Consider the following 23447-nt stretch of genomic DNA (forward strand, 5'->3'; position numbering starts at 1 on the left):
CATATTCAAAAGCAGAGACATTACTTTGCCAACAAAGGTTCGTCTAGTCAAGGCTATGGTTTTTCCAATATTAAACCAACTCAAGTCCTGGAATAAACTCAACTGATAAATTGGTAATTTGTCAGTGTTTTATGATTAATTATCCTTTTCATACATTCTAGGATTTATTCTGCTAATATTTTGTATATAACATTTTTGTATCCATGCTAATTTGTGAATAGTTTCTTAATTTCCATATTTATGCATTCTGTCTGGTTTTAACTCAAAGGTTATACACATTCCTACTGAGTTGAGCATGTTTCTTTTCTACTATAATTTATTTTTTGACCTTTGAGTTGTTTGGAATTTTACTTTGAAATTTCCAAAAGTTGATGGCTTATTTGGTTCTTTATGAATCTTAAAACTAGTTATAATTATGTCACTAAATTCTGCTGCACAGAAATGATATGTGCAAATTCTAGTTTTCACTAAAGGCAAGCTACACACATGCTTTCCCTTTCTTTTGTCTAGTTACAACACAAATCTAAGGACTGGAGCTGAACCAGGCATCTTAGATCAGGAGGGTAATGGAATATACTGAAGATGGCAGAGCAAAACAGCAAAAGAAGCCGGAGTTTCTGACATCCTACCTGCCATGGACGCGGTATATTTGGACTGTTACACAAGAGCGAAACTAATTTCTCTCTTATTTTACCCATAATTATTTTTGGATTTCTCTTAACTGACGTCATGATAACTAACTAATACAAAAGTATGAGAATCTAAATTATCATGGCATTTATGGAAATGAAAATAAAGACAGATTTGAGGGGTGATATGAAAAACAGACTTTCTATATCCAAGTTTGCTTCCCCCTTCCCTTTCATTTCCCAAAAGTGAGTCTTAACTGTACTGCCTGTACCTCTTCTTTGCCCTCAACCTCCCACTTACTAAGTGTGCTAGTTCCTTTCTAGAAATAAGGGTACTCACTTTAACTCTGCCTTTCTGGCACCACACTGTCCCAATTCCTGATTTTCCAAGCACATCCCTAAAGCTCTACGATCTCCACACACACTTCCCTTTCCCTACTTGCAGCCTGTCACTACTGCACTCCAGCTGTGCACACGTTCACCATGCACAATCCCCGATTAAAAGCCATTAACACTCCCTATAGGTTTAATAGCTGTGTTACCCACTCTCACCTCCAGACCTTGTAAGCCAATGACAGAGAATGAACAGCAATCACAGTAATTCTTTCCAAAGGAGTAGCCCAGAATCCTTCCCAACAGAAAGTGTCAATAGTCAGTACTATGCCCATCAGTAGGAACTGGCACTCAGGTAGAAACCCGCTTGTATGCCTGATCAGTTCAGTCACTTAGCTGTGTCTGACTCTTTGCGACTCCATGGACTGCAGCACGCCAGGCTTCCCTATCTATCACCAACTCCCAGAGCTTACTCAAACTCATGTCCATCAAGTTGTTGACGCCATCCAACCATCTCATCCTCTGTAGGCCCCTTCTCCTCCCACCCTCAATCTTTTCCAGCAACAGGGTCTTTTCAAATGAGTCAGTTCTTCATATCAGGTGGCCAAAGTATTGGAGTTTCAGCTTCAGCATCAGTCCTTACAATGAATATTCAGGGCTGATTTCCTTTAGGATGGACTGGTTGGATCTCCTTGCTGTCCAAGGGACTCTCAAGAGTCTTCTCCAACACATTGAACTTCTCCAACTTCTTGAATACAGTTCAAAAGCATCAATTCGGTACTCAGCTTTCTTGATAGTCCAACTCTCACATCCATACATGACTAGTGGAAAAACCATAGCTTTGACTAGACAGACCTTTGTTGGCAAAGTAATGTCTCTGTTTTTTAATATGCTATCTAGGTTGGTCATAACTTTTCTTCCTAGGAGCAAGCATCTTTTAATTTCATGGCTGCAGTCACCAACTGCAGTGATTTTGGAGCCTCCCCAAATAAAGTTTCTCACTGTTTCCCCATCTGTTTCGATGGGACCAGATGCCATGATCTTCATTTATTAAATGTTGAGTTTTAAGCCAGTTTTTTTCACTCTTCTCTTTCACTTTCATCAAGAGGCTCTTTAGTTTTTTCCCTCTCTGCCATAAGCGTGGTGTCATCTGCATATCTGAGGTTACTGATTTTTCTCCTGGCAATCTTGATTCCAGCTCATGCTTCATTCAGCCTGGCATTTCTCATGATGTACTCTGTATATAAGTTAAATAAGCAGGGTGACAATATACAGCCTTGATGTACTCATTTCCTGACTTGGAACCAGTCTGTTATTCCATGTCCAGTTCTAACTGTTGCTTCTTGACCTCCATACAGATTTCTCAGGAGGCAGGTCAGGTGGTCTGATATTTCCATCTCTTTAAGAATTTTCCACAGTTTGTTGTGTTCCACACAGTCAAAGGTTTTGGCATAGTCAATAAACCAGAAGTAGATATTTTTCTGGAACTCTCTTGCTTTTTCGCTGATCCAATGGATGTTGGCAATTTGATCTCTGGTTCCTCTGCCTTTTCTAAATCCAACTTGAACATCGGGAAGTTTATGGTTCAGGTACTGTTGAAGCCTGGCTTCGAGAATTTTGAGCATTACTTTGCTAGTGTGTGAGATGAGTGCAATTGTGCAGTAGTTTGAACATTCTTTGGGATTGCCTTTCTTTGGGATTAGAATGAAAACTGACCTTTTCTAGTCCTGTGGCCACTGCTGAGTGTTTCAAATTTGCTGGCATATTGAGTGTAGCATTTTAACTGCATCATCTGTGAGGATTTGAAATATCCTGTATGCCTGATATCAAATCTAAACTCCTTGGTTTGTATTTCAAAACTCTAAAATGTCTATCATTGTCTTAAAGTTTTATAGCTAATGAGTCTATAAGAAAAAAAAAAAAAAAAAAACTGTGAAAGCCTTTGAAATGGAACAAAAAGTTACTGCTTATCTTCAATGAAAAACTAGTTTTTGCCTAGCCAATCCTTCTGGGTTTTTGATTCAATGGGATCTCTATATAAGTCATTGTTTGATATATTTATAATTTGCTATGCAAATGATTCTTGTACACAGACATGAAATAAATTTTATCTGCAGGGGGGTTCAATTGATTTCCTTCCTCCACCATGGAAGAAGCCAGTTTTGCTTCTATTTTAAATTCACTACAGTACTCTAGTGCTCTTTGAATGCTCCTTTACGTGAGTAACATCTAGCTCATTCTCTCATTTTTTAAACTCATTTGTCATGAGTTCATTTTATATTTCTATGAGAGTCATGATTTCATGATTTTGCCTTTAAATTTTTTTTAAATATCTAACAAACTCTTGTTTTCATTATTGCCTTTCAACTTTGATTTCATCCCCAATATACAATGTCTTCTCTGGCCTTCTTCCTGACACCACTGATTCTTCCCATTTTAGGGATGAATCTAATCTCCACCATGACCTCAATCTACAAAAGCTATGCTTTTCCATGAAGAACCTAGACTGCAATGATGTCAATTTATTTTACAATTATAGTTTCTTTGTAATGCCTTCTACAAAATGCACTGTTTCACTGACATGTTGTAGACACTGCATATTTATCTTACATCATTAATTTATATGTAAGTAACTTCTGTGCTTAATTAGAGTGCAAGTTCCTTGAGAGAACTGATCACAATTCATTTTCCTTTTCTCCTCGTCACTTTCTACGTAATACCCGTAGTGCCCAAGAAATATCCACTAGTGAGTCCCATCCATGGCTCAAGGCTCTCAACCACGATTTCTTTCAGGTTAATCACTTAACTTTATTTAGGTAACCAACCAACTATGCTTTGGCTGAAGGTGGTTCCTTCCTAGAAAAACTCATGCTAAACTTTAATGAAGATCATTGGAGCTTCGTGAAACACCAAATAAAGTGTGGTACTAATCAGAAAGTCTAGAGAAAAAATAATAAATTTATATGCTTCTAGGTACTTTTCCCCCTCAATTATCAGGACTGTCTATACCTATATTCTTAAGAACAGTCCATGTGAGGGTTATACACACTCAGTTCAGCATTCATTCTCTGATTCTGCAAATGCTTATTGATTTTCAACTGTATGTTAGAAAGTTTTTGCAGGCCTTGGCGATTCAATTGTAAATAAAATGTAATTTGTAATCCAAGACACTTACTTGCTAGTGAAGAAGGAAGAGGGAGGGATAAGAAAAGAGGAGGGAAATAGAAACAACTGTGACCTAAGCATATAGATAATTGGTGACAAGCCAAATTAAGTTGCTCTTATTTTCAGGAATTATATATACTGAACCTTTAAAATTAACTTAATATAAGTACAATAATGGGATAATGAAATTTCAAATTTTGCCGATCTGTATCACCAGAATACACATCGTACATTCAATGTCTTACATACCCTAATACCAACTAAACCAAATGAGAGACCACCAGCATTTTTCTAGGTTTAACTGCTGAGTTGTGAGAGAATAATAAATGGCCTTGAGACTGCTGCCAGCATATTTGATTTTATGAACTATAAAATATTTTACCAGTTGAATAGTCTACCAAGTATATTAAATCTGCTCCTTATAATGCTATATGAAGTCAAAGAATTTCATAACATTTGAGCATTAACATTATTACTGAGCATTTTCATTTTTATCATTTTACTTATGATGATTATTTCAAATTAAAACCATCTTGAGAAAACTGCCACTGTTTAAATAAAAAAAAAAAAAAACCTAGTTCATTTAACCAGTTTTATTTTTCTCATGATGACTTTTTATTCTTACCTTTATTCCTAGAGGAACCCTTAGAATAAAGCATTTAAGATTTTATACCATAGCACTCTGTTAGTAAAGAGATTATGGAAATAAAAAAGACCAGCAAATACTAATAAATTTTACAGGCTTTATGTTGTATGTTGACATATTGGTATAATTAAAATGATTCAAAAAGAAACAAAAAGCAATCATATAATGATAACCTAACAGTTGTTTGGTCCTAAATATTTTCACATATATTTTTCTCTAAATTCTCCCAACAATCTGATAAAACAAGTTTAATTATATTCATTTTTACAGATGAAGGAATCAAGAAACAAGTGGTTCACTAAACATGTAAGTGGCATTTCCTATGCTACACCCAGGTCCTCAAACTTTTTGCTTTTGTTCATACTTTTATAAAGAACATTTGATTTATAAGCCAAATCCTATTGGCAAGATACTTTCGAAGGGTAAGCAAAATATATGTAGAGGAACACTAAACATTTTATTCACTTACAGTGCAATCATACTAAAACTGAGAAAAATCAAGTGTACTTTCCAAATGGCCCAGTTAAAAGTAAGGAATAGATTATTTACTCACTACAGTCTAGACACTGTCTATCAAAATCACTTGCTTACATAGGACTAAAATGTGCTCTATTAGCATCTTTCCTTTCCTCATACAAATTAAATATTTTATTCTTTATTAGGAGAAGGCACTGGCGACCCACTCCAGTACTCTTGCCAGGAAAATCCCATGGACGGAGGAGCCTGGTGAGCTGCAGTCCATGGGGTCGCTAAGAGTCGGACAGGTCTGAGCGACTTCACTTTCAGTTTTCACTTTCATGCATTGGAGAAGAAAATGGCAACCCACTCCAGTGTTCTTGCCTGGAGAATCCCAGGGATGGAGGAGCCTGGTGGGCTGCCGTCTATGGGGTCGCACAGAGTCGGACACGACTGATGTGACTTAGCAGCAGCAGCATTCTTTGTTAACCTTATTTTTTAAAAGCTTATGTTTTGCCTTCTCATCAAAAACATTTAAAAAATGACTAGTTCCAAGTCATTCAATATTTTGTGTTTTCAAAGTTTTTAACACAAAATATACATTTCCAAGTATTTACATCACATTCTCTGTATAGCTTTAAATATCTCCCTCTGTATATATTTACTTTTGAACATATGATACTTTATGTCTGAACAATATTTCATCGTAGATGGTACCATAATTTACCATTCTTTCAATTCGTGTGGCTTTATCATGCAAATGTTTATTTATAAAACCATGTTTTTTTAAAAAAATTGCAGCATCGAGTGGTATCACAGCCCTAGTTCCTCTCCAACAAGTCACCATGATGAGATTCGCTTGCTTCTGTTTTTTCAGACACCGAATCACCATATGTTATCATGAAAGTACACATGTCATTTTATATCTTATATTTGCTTCCATTTAACATTCTATAGGGAGAAGGCAATGGTACCCCACTCCAGTACTCTTGCCTGGAAAATCCCATGGACAGAGGAGCCTGGTAGGCTGCAGTCCATGGGGTCGTGAAGAGTCGGACACAACTGAGCGACTTCCCTTTCACTTTTCACTTTCCTGCATTGGAGAAGGAAATGGCAACCCACTCCACTGTTCTTGCCTGGAGAATCCCAGGGATGGCAGAGCCTGGTGGGCTGCTGTCCATGGGGTCACACAGAGTTGGACATGACTGAAGCGACTTAGTAGCAGCAGCAGCAACATTCTATAATAAGCCTTTTCCATAATCATTGTGTCATGGTGGGCAGAATTTCACACTTTATCTAACCATTACTTTATTGCTAAACAATAAGTTTTCTCCTCTTTTTTCTTTTTAAAAATACGTAAATCATTTTCCAATAAATGTTGCAAGCATATAACCTTTACATATGTGCCCTTAAAAAAACGATTTACTAACACCAGATTCCTGCAAGTAAAATTAAAAAAAAAAAGGCTAACCAGCTTTTATCATTATTTGAATATGGACAAAAATATTGATTGTCCACACTTCAAAAGTTCAAAGGATAAAATGGCATCCTAATTTCAGTATCTTATCAACTAGTCCTTTTAGTGATTGGGAAATATAGAAACAAATAAACATAATTACATTTAAGCTAATTGTGTTTTCCATAAATTAGTATATATTGGCACCATTTGTCTTAAGACGCAGTGACCACTTAGACATATTTTTCTTTTTCTTAATGTTTTTTTCATTTTAAAAGTCTGTATCTACATACCTTTCAGGTATAGTTTAGCTTATTGCTCCCTTTGAATCTTAGACGAAGTTTTAGAAATGCTTTCTGGAACTGCTTCCTTTGGTGAGTACTCTGAAATCCACCATAGGATCCAGTAGTAATTCTGATAGAAGGAGAAAGAAAATGACCCAACTTACCGTTTCTAAGGCATTTACACGGTCCTGCAAATAAAGCATAATATATAATTATAAAAACAAAGCCATTAAAATATCATTTCAAGTTTAGTTTTTAGATTTTTCCATTTATCTTCTATTAACATTTTTAACATGTAAAAGATGAAAACTCCTACTCAGGATAATCTCTTTAAGAGAAAAATAGTCATGAAACAATTACTTTTCTCATCTTGACTAGCGTTAGGACTACAAGGTTTAATTTAACCGTGAACACCATAAATTCAGGCTTAGTTACGAAGTGAAATAGAGTTTAAGACTTCTGCATTGGTAAAATTATGTCTATTTAATAAAATATAGCTATTTGATAGATCTGAACATATGAGCCACAACCAGACAACAGCGGTGATACAACAAAAGGAATTTAGCACAGACACCTGCTCTCGGTTAGGAATACAGCACAAAGCGCGCTGTCACAGGAAATCGAGTTCAGACACGAGAGTGACATCACCAACTACAATTAATAAGTACACGGTTAACTGAAACAAGGCAGGAAAAATAAGAATGATAGGTTACATGCAGGCAGTCCTGAACCCAGGTGGGTCTTCGTTACTTATAGTATCTTAGAAGGATTCATAGACATATTGGTTTTTAAAAAGGGTCATTGATAATATTGCTTTAAAAGCTAAATGATTAAGAATGGTTTCATTCTCAGTCCAACAGCTGTGCTCTCAACTATTCCCAGAGCTAAACAGCTATACACAAAAAGTTTTTTGTTTTTTTTTTAAAGCTGAATTTGAAAGGAGAGTCTGAAAATTCAAAGAATTGTAAAGCCATCATTTTTATGAGGATGAAGGCCGTTTTTCTCTTCTTTCATTTTAAGCAATTGAAGAAGATAATATAAAATCTGGATCTCTCTCGTTTAATTAAATTAATCATTTGTGCTAGAGGGTAAGGAGGGAAAATGGTGCAGACAGCCACTGAGCTCAGATCTCTGAGACCCTGCAGACACTGACAGGGACCCACGACCCTTAGAAGCTTAACCTCGCTCTCCCCTCCCCCAGATTCTCCCAGCCTCACCTAACACAGAGGCCTTGCCTTTGAGGATTTCTGTAACCCAGCCTTCAACATTCAGACTGGGAAACTAGGTTGGACATTTCTGCCCCTTTAAACATCTGGCTGTGTGGGCACAAGTTAAATGAATATATTAATACTATGCAAAAGCAGCCCAAAGCAGACTGTTTTTAGCAGTATAATCTGTTTAATTGCATTTTGTTGGCATAGTTGAGAGAACCTCACCGTCGCCCCCATAATTTTCATAAAATAATGGTTATTTTATTGGTGACTTGGGTACTGTCACATTTGAGTAGCTCGTAATAAATGCATATAGTGCCTCTAGGGGGCTTTGATCTGTTGTTACCAGGCATCTTATTCACAGTACATCTGGGACAAAACCATTCAGCAAAGCTTTATCATCCTTTGCAGATTGAACAGAACCTCATTAGACAGTCTTTGGGTAGTGCTGCATTTATATGAACCATCTTGGAAGGCTGAAAATATTTACAGCCACTATTTGGGCCTTAAGTTGTCCCCATACCATGTATTTATGGGGCTCATGTTACTTAGAATTAGCATATTTTAAAAGCACACATACAGCTGGTTTGCAATCAGTGATTTCATATGATGCCAAAATGGTACAACTGAACTAAATTCTGTTTTAATTCATAGCTCAGTGTTCAGGAAAGATAAAACTCATATGATTTATGTATTAGTACCTTCATTTTATTTAAATATTTGTTACAGGATTTTAAAAGGAATGTGTACTGTCACGGACTACTTGTTTGTGTCTTCAAAGTTCACATGCTGAAAACCCCAGTCCCTAAAGTGATGGCCTCTGGATACATGGCCTTTGGGAGGTAACCAGGTCAGGAGGAGACAGCTCTCAGGACATTAGTGCCCTTCTAAGAAGAGACACAAGAATGCGGGCTTCCCTTTCTGCTCTCTGCCACACTAAGGCATAATGGGAACATGGCCATCTACAAGCCAGGAAAAGGTCCTTCACCAAGAACCGAAACTGCCAGTGCCCTGATCTTAGAACTGCCAGCCTCTGCAACTGTGAGAAATAAATGCTTGCTGCTTCAGACACCCAGGCTACAGTCATTTCGTACAGCAGTCTAAGCTGACATATGCCTAGTCTGTAAGGCTAAAACACAGATGGTGGGGAGACAAAAAAAATCTCAAATTCATTAAAATATAAAGATCAATAAATAATCTATTTTAATGCAATTTAGTTACATCTGTTTGTCTATAACCTACTCCATTCCAAAATGGTACTGAAATAGCTTTCAAAGAAAGAATATATATTGAAAAAAATGAGAAAATTAGAGAAACAGGAAATGCAGTTCATTAACCTGAATTTAAATAATTTAATCTGCCAATCAACAACAGCTAATAGGATATCGGTCATTGTTGGCCATTAGTGAGCTTCCTCTAAATTGCAGTTCTGGGCTTTAATTATAGGCTATATATAAAAAAAAGAAACTACTCCTAATCTTTATGAACTTACTACCTTGCTTTTAAAATTTAAGAAATATATTTTGAAATTTAAATGGCTGAAGTTGACTTCTTTTTTGACAGCCAATATTAGTTACTATAATTCTACATATAAAAGAATTAGCCTATTGCAAATCCCTGTTCTGAAACAAAATATCTGCATATTTCTCATGTTCTTATCATTAGAATAGAGGTAATTTAAGCCAGAGTATGAAGAAATACTAGTATATGTCCTGGAACGAATATGCAATTATACCAAAATTGATTTATATTCTCCCTATCCTCTCTCACTCTCACTAGAACTGGACTTGTAGTGTTCTATTGTTGCTGTTTAATCTCCAGTTTTCATTTCAACAAATCTTATCTTAAAGCTCAGTCCACAGGTTCAATACTCTGCCTTCTCTCCCACCACCCACACACTCTCAAGCTTAGATCCTGAAAAGAATTGCTTAAGATACTGAAAGGGATGGTACGGGGAGGGAGGTGGGAGGGGGGTTCAGGTTTGGGAACACGTGTACACCCGTGGCGGATTCATGTTGATGTATGGCAAAACCAATACAATATTGTAAAGTAATTAGCCTTCAATTAAATAAATTTAAATTAAAAAAAAAAAAAAAGATACTGAAAGGGGAGTTGGTAGGTGAGACGAGTAGAGAGAGAAGAAAGCCTCCAGAAGTAATAAAGACACTCTCACTATAATGCAATTTCAGGTGGTCTTAATAAATCAGCGGTTCTTACTTTTGTAGTCTTGGACTTTGAGAACTTTTTTCCCCCAGGAAAATGAATGCTATACACAACACACATAATTTTGCATACACTTTTAGGGGAACTGCAGACTCTCAGAACCTACCCATAGCTGTCCAAGTATTTTTACTTAAAATAAAGATACCTGAAATAGGATGTAAGAATTAATTTATTAGATCAAATAAATTATTGTATTCGAACAAATCTATTTCTCCTGTACGAAGTATTTCTTGACAACAAGTAAAGAAACCATTGGGAGTGGAAGGTTAAAAATCAGAGGAGAAATTTCCTTCAAATATTTTGAAGGAAAAGTTCTAAGGGGAAAAATAGGTTTTATTGTTATCAGGTTTTTTGGTGATTGAAGATTCCCTTTCCCACTATTTTTTAGTGCTATTTTAGAAGGGGAAAGTCTAAGAAAATCACAATCTTGTCATGGAAAAGGGGCTTGCATAACTCAATGAAGCTATGAGCCATGCCATGCGGGCCACCCAAGACAGATGGGTCACAATGGAAAATTCTGACAAAACATGGTCCACTGGAGGAGGGAATGGCAAACTATTCCAATATTCTTGCTGCAAGAACCACATGAACATGAATAGCATGAAAAGGCAAAAAGATATGATACCAGAAGATGAGCTCCCATGTTGGAAGGTGCCAATATGCTACTGTGGAAGAGTGGAGGGCAATTACTAATAGCTCCAGAAAGAATGAAGTGGCTGGGCTGAAGCAGAAATGACTCCCAGCTGTGGATGTGTCTGGTGGTGAAAGTAAAGTCTGACGCTGTAAAGAACAATATTGCATAGGAACCTGGAATATTAGGTCCATCAGTTCGGTTCGGTCGTTCAGTCGTGCCTGACTCTTCGTGACCCCATGAATCGTAGCATGCCAGGCCTCCCTGTCCATCACCAACTCCCGGAGTTCACTCAGACTCAGGTCCATCGAGTCGGTGATGCCATCCAGCCATCTCATCCTCTATCATCCCCTTTTCCTCCTGCCCCCAATCCCTCCCATCATCAGAGTCTTTTCCAATGAGTCAATGCTTCACATGAGGTGGCCAAAGTACTGGAATTTCAGCTTTAGTATCATTCCTTCCAAAGAACACCCAGAGCTGATCTCCTTTAGAATGGATTGGTTGGATCTCCTTGCAGTCCAAGGGACTCTCGAGTCTTCTCCAACACCACAGTTCAAAAGCATCAATTCTTTGGTGCTCAGCTTTCTTCACAGTCCAGCTCTCACATCCATACATGACCACTGGAAAAACCATAGTCTTGACTAGAGGGACCTTTGTTGGCAAAGTAATGTCTCTGCTTTTCAATATGCTATCTATGTTGGTCATAACTTTCCTTCCAAGGAGTAAGCATCTTTTAATTTCATGGCTGCAGTCACCAAACATGAATCAAGGTAAATTAGAAGTGGCCAAACAGGAGATGGCAAGAGTGAACATCAACATTTTAGGAATCAGTGAATTACAATGGACTGGAATGGGCAAATTTAATTAGATGACCATTATATCTACTACTGTGGGCAAGAATCCCTTAGAAGAAATGGAATAGCCCTAATGGTTAATAAGAGTTCTAAATGCAATGCTCAGGTACAATCTCAAAAATGACAGAATGATCTCTGTCTGTTTCCAAGGCAAACCATTCAATATCACAGTAATCCAAGTCTACACCTTAACCACTGATGCCAAAGAAGCTGAAGTTGACTGGTTCTATGAAGACCTAATAGGCCTTCTAGAATTAACACCAACAAAAGATGTCCTTTTCATCAAAGAGGACTGGAATGCAAAAGTAGGAAGTCAAGAGATACCTGGAGTAATAGGCAAGTTTGGCCTTGGAGTACAGAATGACACAGGGCAAATGCTAACAGAGTTCTGTCAAGAGAACACACTGGTCGCAGCAAACAACCTCTTCCAACAACATGAGAGATGACTCTACACATGGACATCACCAGATGGTCAATACCAAAATCATATTGATTATATTCTTTGCAGCCGAAGATGAAGAATCTCTATACAGTTCACAAAAACAAGACTGGCAGCTGACTGTGGCTCAGATCATCAGCTCCTTATTGAAAAATTCAGGCTTAAATTGAAGAAAGCAGGGAAAACCACTAGGCTACTCAGGTATGTCCTAGGTCAAATCCCTTATGATGATACAGTGAAGGTAATGAATAGATTCAAGGGATTAGATCTGGTAGACAAGAGTGCCTGAAGAACTATGGACACAGGTTCGTGACACTGCACAGGAGGCAGTGATCAAAACCATCTCAAAGAAAAAGACGCAAGAAGCCAAAGTGATTGTTTGAGGAAGCTTTACAAATAGCTGAGGAAAGAAGAGAAGCAAAAAGTAAGGGAGAAAGGGAAAGATGTACTCAGCTGAATGCAGAGTTCCAGAGAATAGCAAGCAGAGACAAGGCCTTCTGAAGTGACCAATGCAAAGAAACAGAGGAAAACAGTAGAATGCGGAAAACTAGATATCTCTTCAAGAAAACTGGAGATACGAAGGGGACATTTCATGCAAAGATGGGCACAATAAAGGACAGAAACAGTATGGATCTAACAGAAGCAGAAGAGATTATAAGAGGTAGCAAGAATACACAGAACTGTACAAAAAAGGTCTCATGACCAGGATAACCATGATGGTGTGGTCACTCACCTAGAACCAGACATCCTGGAATGTGAAGTCGAGTGGAACCGACACTACAAACAAGGTGATGCAATTCTAGTTCAGCTCCTTCAAATCCTAAATGATGATCCTGTGAAAGTGCACTCAATATGCCAGCACATGGAAAACTCAACAGTGGCCACAGGACTGGAAAAGGTCAGTTTTCATTCCAATCCCAAAGAGGGACAATGTCAAAGAATGTTCAGACTATTGCATAACTGTGCTCATTTCATATGCTAGTATGGTTATGCTTAATATCCATCAAGCTAGGCTTCAGCAGAATGTGAACTGAGAACTTCTAGATGGACAATTAGGTTTAGAAAAGGCAGAGGACCCAGAGATCAAATTGCCAACATTCTTTGGATTATAGAGGAAAGCAAGGGAATTAAAGAAAAACATCTACTTCTGCTTCATTGACTATACAAAGGCCTTTGAGTGTGTGGATCACAACAAATTCTGAAAAATTCTAAAAGAGATGGGAATACCAGACCACATTACCTATCTCCTCAGAAACCTGTAAGCAGGTCAAGATGCAAGAATTAGAACCTTACACGGAACAACTAACTGGTTCAAAATAGGAAAAGGAGTATGACAAAGCTGTATTTTGTTACTCTATTTAACTTGTATGCAGAGCATATTATGCAAAATGCCAGGCTAGATGAATCACAAGCTGGAATCAAGATTGCCAGGAGAAATATCATTAACGTTAGATATGCAGATGATACCACTCCAATGACAGAAACGGAAGAGGCATGTTGAGTTTTAAACCAGCTTTTTCACTCTCCCCTTTTGCCCTCATGAAGAGTCCAATCACTTCATGGCAAATAGAGGGGAAAAAATGGAAACAGTGACAGTTTTACATTCTTGGGCTCCAAAATCATGGCAGACGGTGACTGTAGCCAAGAAATTAAAACGCTTGATCCTTGGAAGGAAAGCTATGACAATCCTAGACAGCATATTAAGGTCTGTATAGTCCAAGCTATGGTTCTCCAGTAGTCATGTACAGATGTGACAGTTGGACCATATTTAAGGCTGAACACTGAAGTTTGATGCTTTCCAATTGTGGTGCTGGAGAAGACTCTTGGGGACTCTCACATCAGTCAATCCTAAAGGAAGTCGCCATGAATATCATTGGAAGGACTGACGCTAAGGCTGAAGGCCCAATACTTTGGCCACCTGATGGGAAGAGTCAACTCATTGGATAAGACCCTGATGCTGGCAAGACAGAAGGCAAAATGAGAAGAGGGCAAGAGAGGATGACTGTTAGATGGTACTACCAAGTCAATGGCATGAATTTGAGCAAACTCTGGGACACAGTAAGGGACAGAGTAACCTGGCATGCTGCAGTCCATGGGGTTAGAGTCAGACATGACTTAGCCACTGAACAACAACAACGAGGGAAACGTCTTGATAGCTTATGGTGAACGATGTCAGATTCGTGATCTCCGAAGAAGAAGATTTAGCTTTGGGACCAGGGACCAGGCTTGATCACTCAAAAGCTTTTGCGTTGCAGAGTTTTATTAAAGTGAAAAAGAGACACGGAAAGCTTCTGACACAGACATCAGAAGGGGGATGGAGCATGACCCCTCGCTAGTCTTAGCAAGGGAGCTATATACTTTTTAAATTAGTTATTACAATAAATCAAAGCAATCTCTCAAGGTTGTAAAGATCTTACTAGACCCATTCCCATAATTTACATTTTAAGGTAACAGGATTAGCCAGAAGGTTTTCAGGAAGGAGAAACTGTCCTCAAGCAGGATATATTGTTGTTATATAATCCTTAGTACAGAGTTTAAACTGAGTTGTTTGTTGTGTAATCATCAGTTCTGGGCTTAAAGAAAAAAAAAATTATGTGACTAAGACTATGGAATGTAGAGAAAAAAAAATGTTTGTCCTTCCCCCTCCTTTACAATTCCAGACCCCAATCTCCGCTTTGAGAGCCCCAGATCCCTTTCTCCTCCTCAGGGATCCCATACTTCTTATCAACCTGCCTAGGAATTGACTCTCTTAGTCTAAGAAAAACCTAAAAGGGCAACAATTATTTTAATATTTACTTTTAAGGATTATACATACAGTCACTGCATAGTCCTTGAGACAGTGAAACATGCTGTTATTATCCTCTAGTGTTAATACTGCATACCATTTCTAACTGAAAACAATAATGCTAGAAATCACCTTTTAATTTATTTTGGGCTTGACAAGATCAAGTAAGGTGAGCTGTATTTTTGGGAGGCCAATAGCACCTGTACTATAAAAAAAGATTTTTTTAACTTTTTAGCCCAAGGCTATCAACCTATCGTGAGCTGTACATATTCCTTTGCTAGTTGGTCACAATGGGGTGTACATTAGAATTCATGAATAAACCAAAGCAAATTCATTACATCACTGGAGATGGGAACATATTTGTGAGCTAAGTTAGGACATGAGTGCTAAATGGATAGTTGGTATCTGCATCCCTGATCATTAACAGCTTATTTGACTCAGCTGAGCCAATCAACGAACCACATTGGCTCATCCATCCCACCTAAGAAATTAAATAGAGGTTCTTAGGTCTAAATACTCAAGAGTTCTTCTGCTTCTGGTAAGAGTAGTTGTACAGATCTACTGACTCTTTCATGATAACACAGTATTTTTCAAGCATTTTTGAAATATATTTGTTATCAAACAAAAAATGCACAATAATGGCATAAAAATTTAACAAGAGTCTCTACTTTTTCCAACTCTAAGAAATAGTACAAGTATAGACTAATTCTGGAAACTTTTCTGGGACTGACGGGCCATGATGGCCATATAACTTTCAAAAAAAGAAAATCTACAATGAGGACTTCCTCTCATTACTGTTCTAAAAGCACAATGCTTGTCTTCTGGAAGAAAAGTCCACTCAGCCTCTTCACCCAGAGAGAAAACTGCAGAGCTTTTTCCTGTCAATGTTAACTCGGTGTAAAGAACACCCACACCTTACCTGCTGCTTCCTATATGAAAGATATCAAATGAAAGGCAAATGTGTTCCATTTTTCCTTTATGCATTTCCACATGACAACTCATTACATTCAACAAACTGTCAATCAATTTTTGGTAATTAAAATAGAAATAATTTCAAATGTATTCTTTTCCATGCGTCAAGATATTAGAATGAAAGAACAGGCTTTTATTAACTACCACAAAAGATCACTGTTTCTTGAATTATGCTAGAAATTTAAAATAGATACAAATTGTAAACAACCACAATGTTGCAACACAAAATAAAAACACCTTTAAGATGTAGCATAGCTTGGCTTTGAGTATACATGAGTCAATGATGTATACATAAAACTGCATGTTGTCTATTAAAAGTCAGACGAAGTTACTCTGTAGGCTAAAAAAACTTCTGAATGAATGACATTAGAGTAACTTGCAGCAGTTTTCCATTACCTAGTGTTCAATTTAGCCAGCATTATATACCTACAGTCAATCTTTGTTAACTCATTTCACCAGCTGCTTATGTGCCTTTTCAAATAATCTACTCCAGGGTTCAAAATAGCATAACGGAAAGGCAGCAAAGCAAACCACAGCAAGGCATCAGGATTTTATCTCAAACATTGTCAGTAAGAAAAGCCAACATTTGATTTATCAAGAAATACCAGTTTAAAGGGATGTATCATTTTCTAGCCTAGTAATGATCCTTGCTATCCTTGCGGACTACAGAATCAGAAGCAGGAACTATCACAAAATTTAAGAACAGAGTCGGAGTGTGCACTCCACATTTCTGATCTGTTCTCTCACCCACTATCATTGCCAAATAGACAGCTGAGGCAGCCAGCTGGGCTTCTGGAGCTTTCTTCTGCTGTATTCTCAGGCTGGTGGTTCGGTTGGTGAGACTGTTGGTTACGAGGTCATTTCTGACTCCTGCACTTCCATTCAACACTATTCAGGAAAAGCTTAAGTTGCACTTCCATTGACGTGGGATGTGTATGTGGGTTTGTGGGGGCGGAGGAGAAAGATGAAGAGAGAGATATGGACATGGGGCTCTGTTGGTCGGTTTCAACAGAATTTACCACTGGAAAATGCAGCCAGAAAGGCTAGGGACGGGCTTTGCTTAAGTTTCCTGTAAACATTTCTGTTCAACAGTATGAAACTACCAAGACAATCTCAGATTGACCCTTTATGTTTCAGATCACAAAGCAATGCATGAGATTTCTCCCCCCACAACCCTCCCCTTTAAAATGAAGAATCACTGTTAAGTTTCTTCTTTAACACACAATGTAACATGCTGCACAGCTGTGCACCTACAGGATAAGATTACATCCCAGATGAAGAGCAAAAGACAGAATTCTCTTTCTGCTGGTACTGCTCAGTTCCACAGGGAAACTTCCGGTAACATGCAACAAGAGTTCAGTGAATGACATCTAAGACTGGAGCACAACTAAAAGTTATTTGCAGATAATATAAAGGCTATGATTGTGTTTGGGGTAATGCAAATGACAAGCAATATAATTCCAAAGATTGACTGTCCCCAAAAAGTGATACAGGAATAGGAGTTGAGTACTAGGGGGAAAAGCTAACAACCCAGAAACCAGCATATCATATTTTTTTTTCAAAGATTTACATTTTGAGAAATAAAGTACAGGTCTCCAGTTGTGAGGCTAGTCATATATTAGCTGAATATGCTCTGAACTCTTATGCAAATCATAGTGCAGTGGTGATTATGGGAAATTTATGAGTAGGTTTTTGTTATGCATAACTTATGGAAAACAATAGAATATGCTTTTTTTTTCAGGGTGTGTGTCTGACTGCCACCAAACATAGCTGATCTAATGAGACTCCCTGAGGTTAACACCCTTGTTTTCCTCAAGTGTACACATCTCTTGGGTTTCCAAGTGAAGAATTTTCACAAGGACACCCATAGAAACACAGAGCCCTTTGTCCCAAGCTCCTTCCTCTTGAATATTTGACTTTTAGCACTTTATTGTCAACTACCACACATGTCACGTGGCTAAGTCATGAAATGACACAAAGCTAACAGTCCACCTTGGGAATCAAATTGCTTACCTTTGAGCAATTCCAACAATCCACATCCTAATTTACATGTAGAATCATTTACTCAATTCTTTCCAGGAATTAAAATATAAGAAACATGGTATTAGAGACTCTCCCTTCCTCACACCCATATTCCTTCTGTGGGCTACTGTGTACAGATCTCTCTCACCATTCTATACAAAGAGAGAGACTACTGTTCAGAATTAACAATTAAGATATAAAACAGTTGTTTTATTTATTTATTTATTTTAAATTTTATTTTATTTTTAAACTTTACAAATTGTATTAGTTTTGCCAAATATCAAAATGAATCCGCCACAGGTATACATGTGTTCCAATAATATATTTGGCTGACAAAACTCAGGCTTTTCTTGCTTCTAATTCAGTTTGACTAAGCTTAGAACAATTACTGATCTCCATTTTTTTTAATATACAAGTACAGGGAGGAAGAGAAAGATGGGTAGAGGATTTAAAACAAGCCTTAGATTATCTGTATTCTGATAATCAATGGTGCACTATTCTTAGTATCTATGAAAACTGGAGGAAAAACTCCAACAACTTAGTTTTCAGTTGAACTTCTGAGAAGCATACCTGAAGGCTAACTTACCCTGTATGTCCTGAAAGAAAGTAGATGTATTTTGACATTTCAGTTCCAAATACCCTAAATAGTCTACCTATGAAATACTTAACTGCTTTTTCTTCAAATTGAGCTTCTTTCTGATTTTTCATTGCAGTCTGACTAGCATCTTCCGAAGGTGGCATTTTAAATAGTAGCTTTGGCTGTTTAAGAGAGAATGTAAGTAAAGAAAAAGTGTTGGCAAGCTCTATTATCTTAAAATAACTTAAAGCACTATAAATAGTAATAGCTATAGAAATAACACTAAGAGGATCATAATAATTTCTAATGATTTTTTAAATTTCTGCATTTAGAGAAAATGACATCACATAGGATTTTAAAATGTTCTCTGAAATAACTAACTACCCAAATGAAAGTCACAAATTTTAGGGAGAACATTATTTGAATTTTAAAATATTTTACTCTCCAGGATTATAAATAAAAGAGTAGTGATTCATTTCAAAATATCCCCAGTTGTTTTGCTTTCAAAATCATCCCTGGAAGTAACTGATCCCAGATCCCAAAGTCTACGGAATGAAAGAGCAAATAAGATGTGAGTTGTTAGCAGATGTACGTGGGCAGTTTTAGCTGGTAATGAAAGCTATTCAACACTAATAACCTTACCTGTGGATAATGGGCCACTAATGCAGTGTGACTCTGCAGTTCAGGAAGGTCTGACTGAACACCCCAAATTATCCTTTCCTTCAATTTGCAAAATTATTTAAAATTCTACCAACAGAAATTTATTCTTTGAGGAAGAATTCAAACATTAATTCCCCCTCACCAGTTCATCTTTCAAAAGACAGACAATTTTGAGACTGAAAACTATTAAAGTTTAGTTTACTCCAAGGCAGAGGTCAGCAAGGTAGGAAGTAGGTCACTCCAACCTGCTGCCTGTCTTTATAGGTCCACCAGCCAAGAATGGTTTTCACATTTTTATTTGGTTGGAAAACAATCAATACTTCATAACATGTCAACATGATAAGAAATTTAAATTTTACTTTCCATAAATAAAGTATTGTTAGAATATAGCCCACTCATTTCTTTACATACTTTATATGGGTATTTTCATTCTATGATATCAGAGTTGAGTTGCTGCATGAGAGGGTATGGCCTGTGAAAGTATGAAAATATTTAGAACCTGGTCCTTTACAGGAAGTCTGGCCACCCTCTTTTCTAAGGTGTTGGTATCCTATGAGAATTACTTCCAGTCTCACAAGAGGTCACCCTGGAGCAAACCTTGTAAGGTTCTGGAAGGAGAAGACAAGGTGAGACATACAGACCAGGGATAAGAAAATAAAGTAAGAACCAGAAAAATTGTATTCAACTTTTAAACCATTCTCAGGCCATATAAGTTTCTTCCCTTTGTCCTTTATCTCTTTAATCCACCATTTGTTCTTTCCTTCTGGTGTCTTTCCCTACTTCATTGCTTCCTTTCTTGCTACCTCCCTCCCTTCTACCTATTTATTCATTTAATTAATATACCCATTCATCCATGTTTATTGACAGATACACTATGGTTGACACTGAGTAGACAGTTATCAACAAGAAAGATAAGGTCTCTCTGCCTTCACAGAGCCTACATATCAAAGGAGAAGACAGGCACATGAATGGAGCAGATATCCAGGAACTGTGATGGGGGTAAGGGCAGAGGGTTGCTTTAGATAGGTTAATTAGGTTTAGTTCCCAAGAAGAGGTGATATTTGAGCAGAGACTCTAAAGGATGAAAAAGAGCCATCATTGAAAGAGTGAAGGGAAAAGCATTATGTACAGTGAGAGGGAGTAGCAAAGGCACAGGTCCTGGTATAGGAAAGAATTTCATTAATTTAATGAATAAAAAGACACTGGAACGTGCATCGCGGTTGCTAAGGAAAACACTCCTTTAAATTGCCACTATCATAAGCATCAACACTACTTATTAAAAGCTTATTATTTGCAAAAATTGTATTGGGTGTTTCTCATGTATGTTCTCATTTAATGCTCACAAAAACCCTCAGTAGGTGAAAATTATTAATTTCATTCACTTAAGTCAGAGAAACAGACTTCAATCATATATGTACTTTAAATTTTACACTGTAATTAAATGTTGGCACTTAGACTGTAATCCGGGTCCACCTGACTCAAAGGAGTCTATACTAACTCTGAGAGACAAGTTGAAGTGTGTGCATGTATACATGGGTATGGATGTCTATGTGTGTATGTATATGTATATTTGTTTATTTAACAGATCTGCAGAATGGAGTAGTGGCAATTCCACTCGCTGACAGTGCAGTTTTATGAGCAAATAGTCAATAAGTGGCAGGGTTACCACCAGGGTTATTTGTGTATGCAGATTACATTCCAGTAGGATATCCTGGAAAGCTGTTCTAGAGTCTTTTCTCAAAATTACACAGGCCAGAAAACCTCATTTTTGACAGATGTCATGCGACAATGTTACAAAACACTTTATCACAATGAAATATAATGTTCAAATAAAAACCATTAACTGAATACTTCTTAATATTTATTTCACTGTGTAATAAAAAGGATTATATTTTTGCCGTGACTTTCTCAAGTAGGTTGCAACTCTTTCTGACTTCTGGGTCTGACATTAGGCCACCTGAAAACACACAGTCAAAACCACGAGGGAAACAGCAGAAGAAGGATATAGGAAAGCAAAGATTTACACTTAATTGGCACTGATGTTGTGCAGTTAAATGGCACCTCTATAGTGCTGGTCTCTCGGTTCTTTTAGATATGAGCTACAGGAGATTAGATTCATCACTGAGCTCATAAATGGTCTCTTTCCTTCAACCTGGTTCCATCTGCGACAAATTTAATAGTTCTCTCTAACAATGTAATGAGAACCAGAGGTTTCAAATATAACCAGAATGTAGTAAAGCTCATGGAATCCCTTGTAAGTAGTATGTTTTTATTTTATTTTATGGGAAAATATAGAAATATTATTAATAGACGTCAAAGGTTATTTATTAGCATGTTAATAAGGCTTTAGACTTTTAAAAGTAAACACTGAACTTCTAACAAATTAAACTTAGAATAGTAAGTGTAAGGCAGATACTCTGGCAAAGGAATGCACTTTAGAATTAATTTTTTAAAACCAAAATAATCACCAATTAGGATAAAAGGACAAAGATATAAAAGGAGACGTTTATTAGTCATTTTTTCAGCTCAGTTTAGTTCTATGGCATTTTGCACAATTTAAAATTTATGCAAACGTTTTCAGTGTTGCCTTTAATTTTTGCCAGAATATTTTGAACCTGCTTTAAAACTGAAATTGAAGAAGCCTAAGGAGGGCTCTAATAACAACTTTCTTCAGTCTGTTTATTTAAAACATGATGAATAAGCAAAAAGAAAAGGTGCAGAATTGAAAAGAAAAATGATCCCTTCTCCTTCTTAGAAGTGTTTGAGATTACTGGATTGCTCGTGCTCTTGCACCAGGAACTGACATCTTCCTCACGTATTCACAGCCACATACACAGCAACACGCTTAAGTCAGTCTACACATGTAAGCTGAGGGTCTAGGGGTTTACAAGTAGACTTAAAGTTACAGAAAGGCAGGAAGAACTTTCACTAATGATACCCCAGCGTCGCCTGACTTACTTAATGCACTCTCTCAAATTGGTTTCACTACTTATAGTCTTTTCTCTTGAGGGAGTTAGTGAGTATTTTACCACAGGTCAGTTCAGTCGCTCAGTCATGTCTTACTCTTTGTGACCCCATGGATTGCAGCACACCAGGCTTCCCTGTCCATCACCAACTCCTGGAGCTCGTTCAAGTTCGTGTCCATTGAGTTGGTGATTTTACCACATTAAATGCTTTATTTGTTTGATAATAAATCTAACAGAAAAAAATGAAAGATGTTTAAAGGCAAAAATGCCAGGAACCCAAACAAAAAGTGAAGAAATTCTGTCCTCCATAAGGTCATGAGGCATGTAAGTACAGTAGCACAGAAGATGACAAGCGAATTCTAACACAAGTACTAGCCCTGCCACTTACTGGGTAAACAAGCTATGCAGCTTAGCCTTCCTATCCATAAAGGAGAACAAAATTATCTTACAGATTCTGGCAAGGAATAAATGACATACATGCAGAAGTTTTAGCAGTTTTAGCACAGATTATGACACAAAAGAATTGCTTGATAGCTATTAACATTACGCATTAAGAAAACAGAGGGTGATTTTTTTTTTTTTTCTCTTCTCCTTTAACATACAGATCATCACCCTCTGGGATTGATTTAGCCCAATCTTGAAGGAATTCAGATCAGATCAGATCAGATCAGATCAGTCGCTGAGTCGTGTCTGACTCTTTGCGACCCCATGAATCGCAGCACGCCAGGCCTCCCTGTCCATCACCAACTCCCAGAGTTCACTGAGACTCACGTCCTTCAAGTCAGTGATGCCATCCAGCCATCTCATCCTCTGTCATCCCCTTCTCCTCCTGCCCCCAATCCCTCCCAGCATCAGAGTCTTTTCCAATGAGTCAACTCTTCGCATGAGGTGGCCAAAGGACTGGAGTTTCAGCTTTAGCATCATTCCTTCCAAAGAAATCCCAGGGCTGATCTCCTTCAGAATGGACTGGTTGGATCTCCTTGCAGTCCAAGGGACTCTCAACAGTTTTCTCCAACACCACAGTTCAAAAGCATCAATTCTTCGGGGCTCAGCCTTCTTCACAGTCCAACTCTCACATCCATACATGACCACGGGAAAAACCATAGTCTTGACTAGACGGACCTTTGTTGGCAAAGTA

The 23447-nt window shown here is 37.5% G+C and overlaps 1 protein-coding gene across 1 annotated transcript in view; it reads right to left on the reverse strand.

Annotated features, from left to right (window-relative positions):
- Window positions 1-7157, reverse strand: part of LOC104991810 (centrosomal protein of 128 kDa-like) — a gene marked incomplete at its 5' end in the record, with an annotated part of 84513 nt that extends 77356 nt beyond the window's left edge. The window contains one exon of the mRNA XM_010844416.1: window positions 7134-7157. Within this exon, the coding sequence (XP_010842718.1) occupies window positions 7134-7157 (24 nt within the window). The remainder of the gene's footprint in view (window positions 1-7133) is intronic.
- Window positions 7158-23447: the final 16290 nt, after the last annotated feature.

The sequence above is a fragment of the Bison bison genome, unplaced genomic scaffold (assembly GCF_000754665.1).
Source record: "Bison bison bison isolate TAMUID 2011002044 unplaced genomic scaffold, Bison_UMD1.0 scf7180017864201, whole genome shotgun sequence".
Classification (NCBI taxonomy): Eukaryota; Metazoa; Chordata; class Mammalia; order Artiodactyla; family Bovidae; genus Bison; species Bison bison.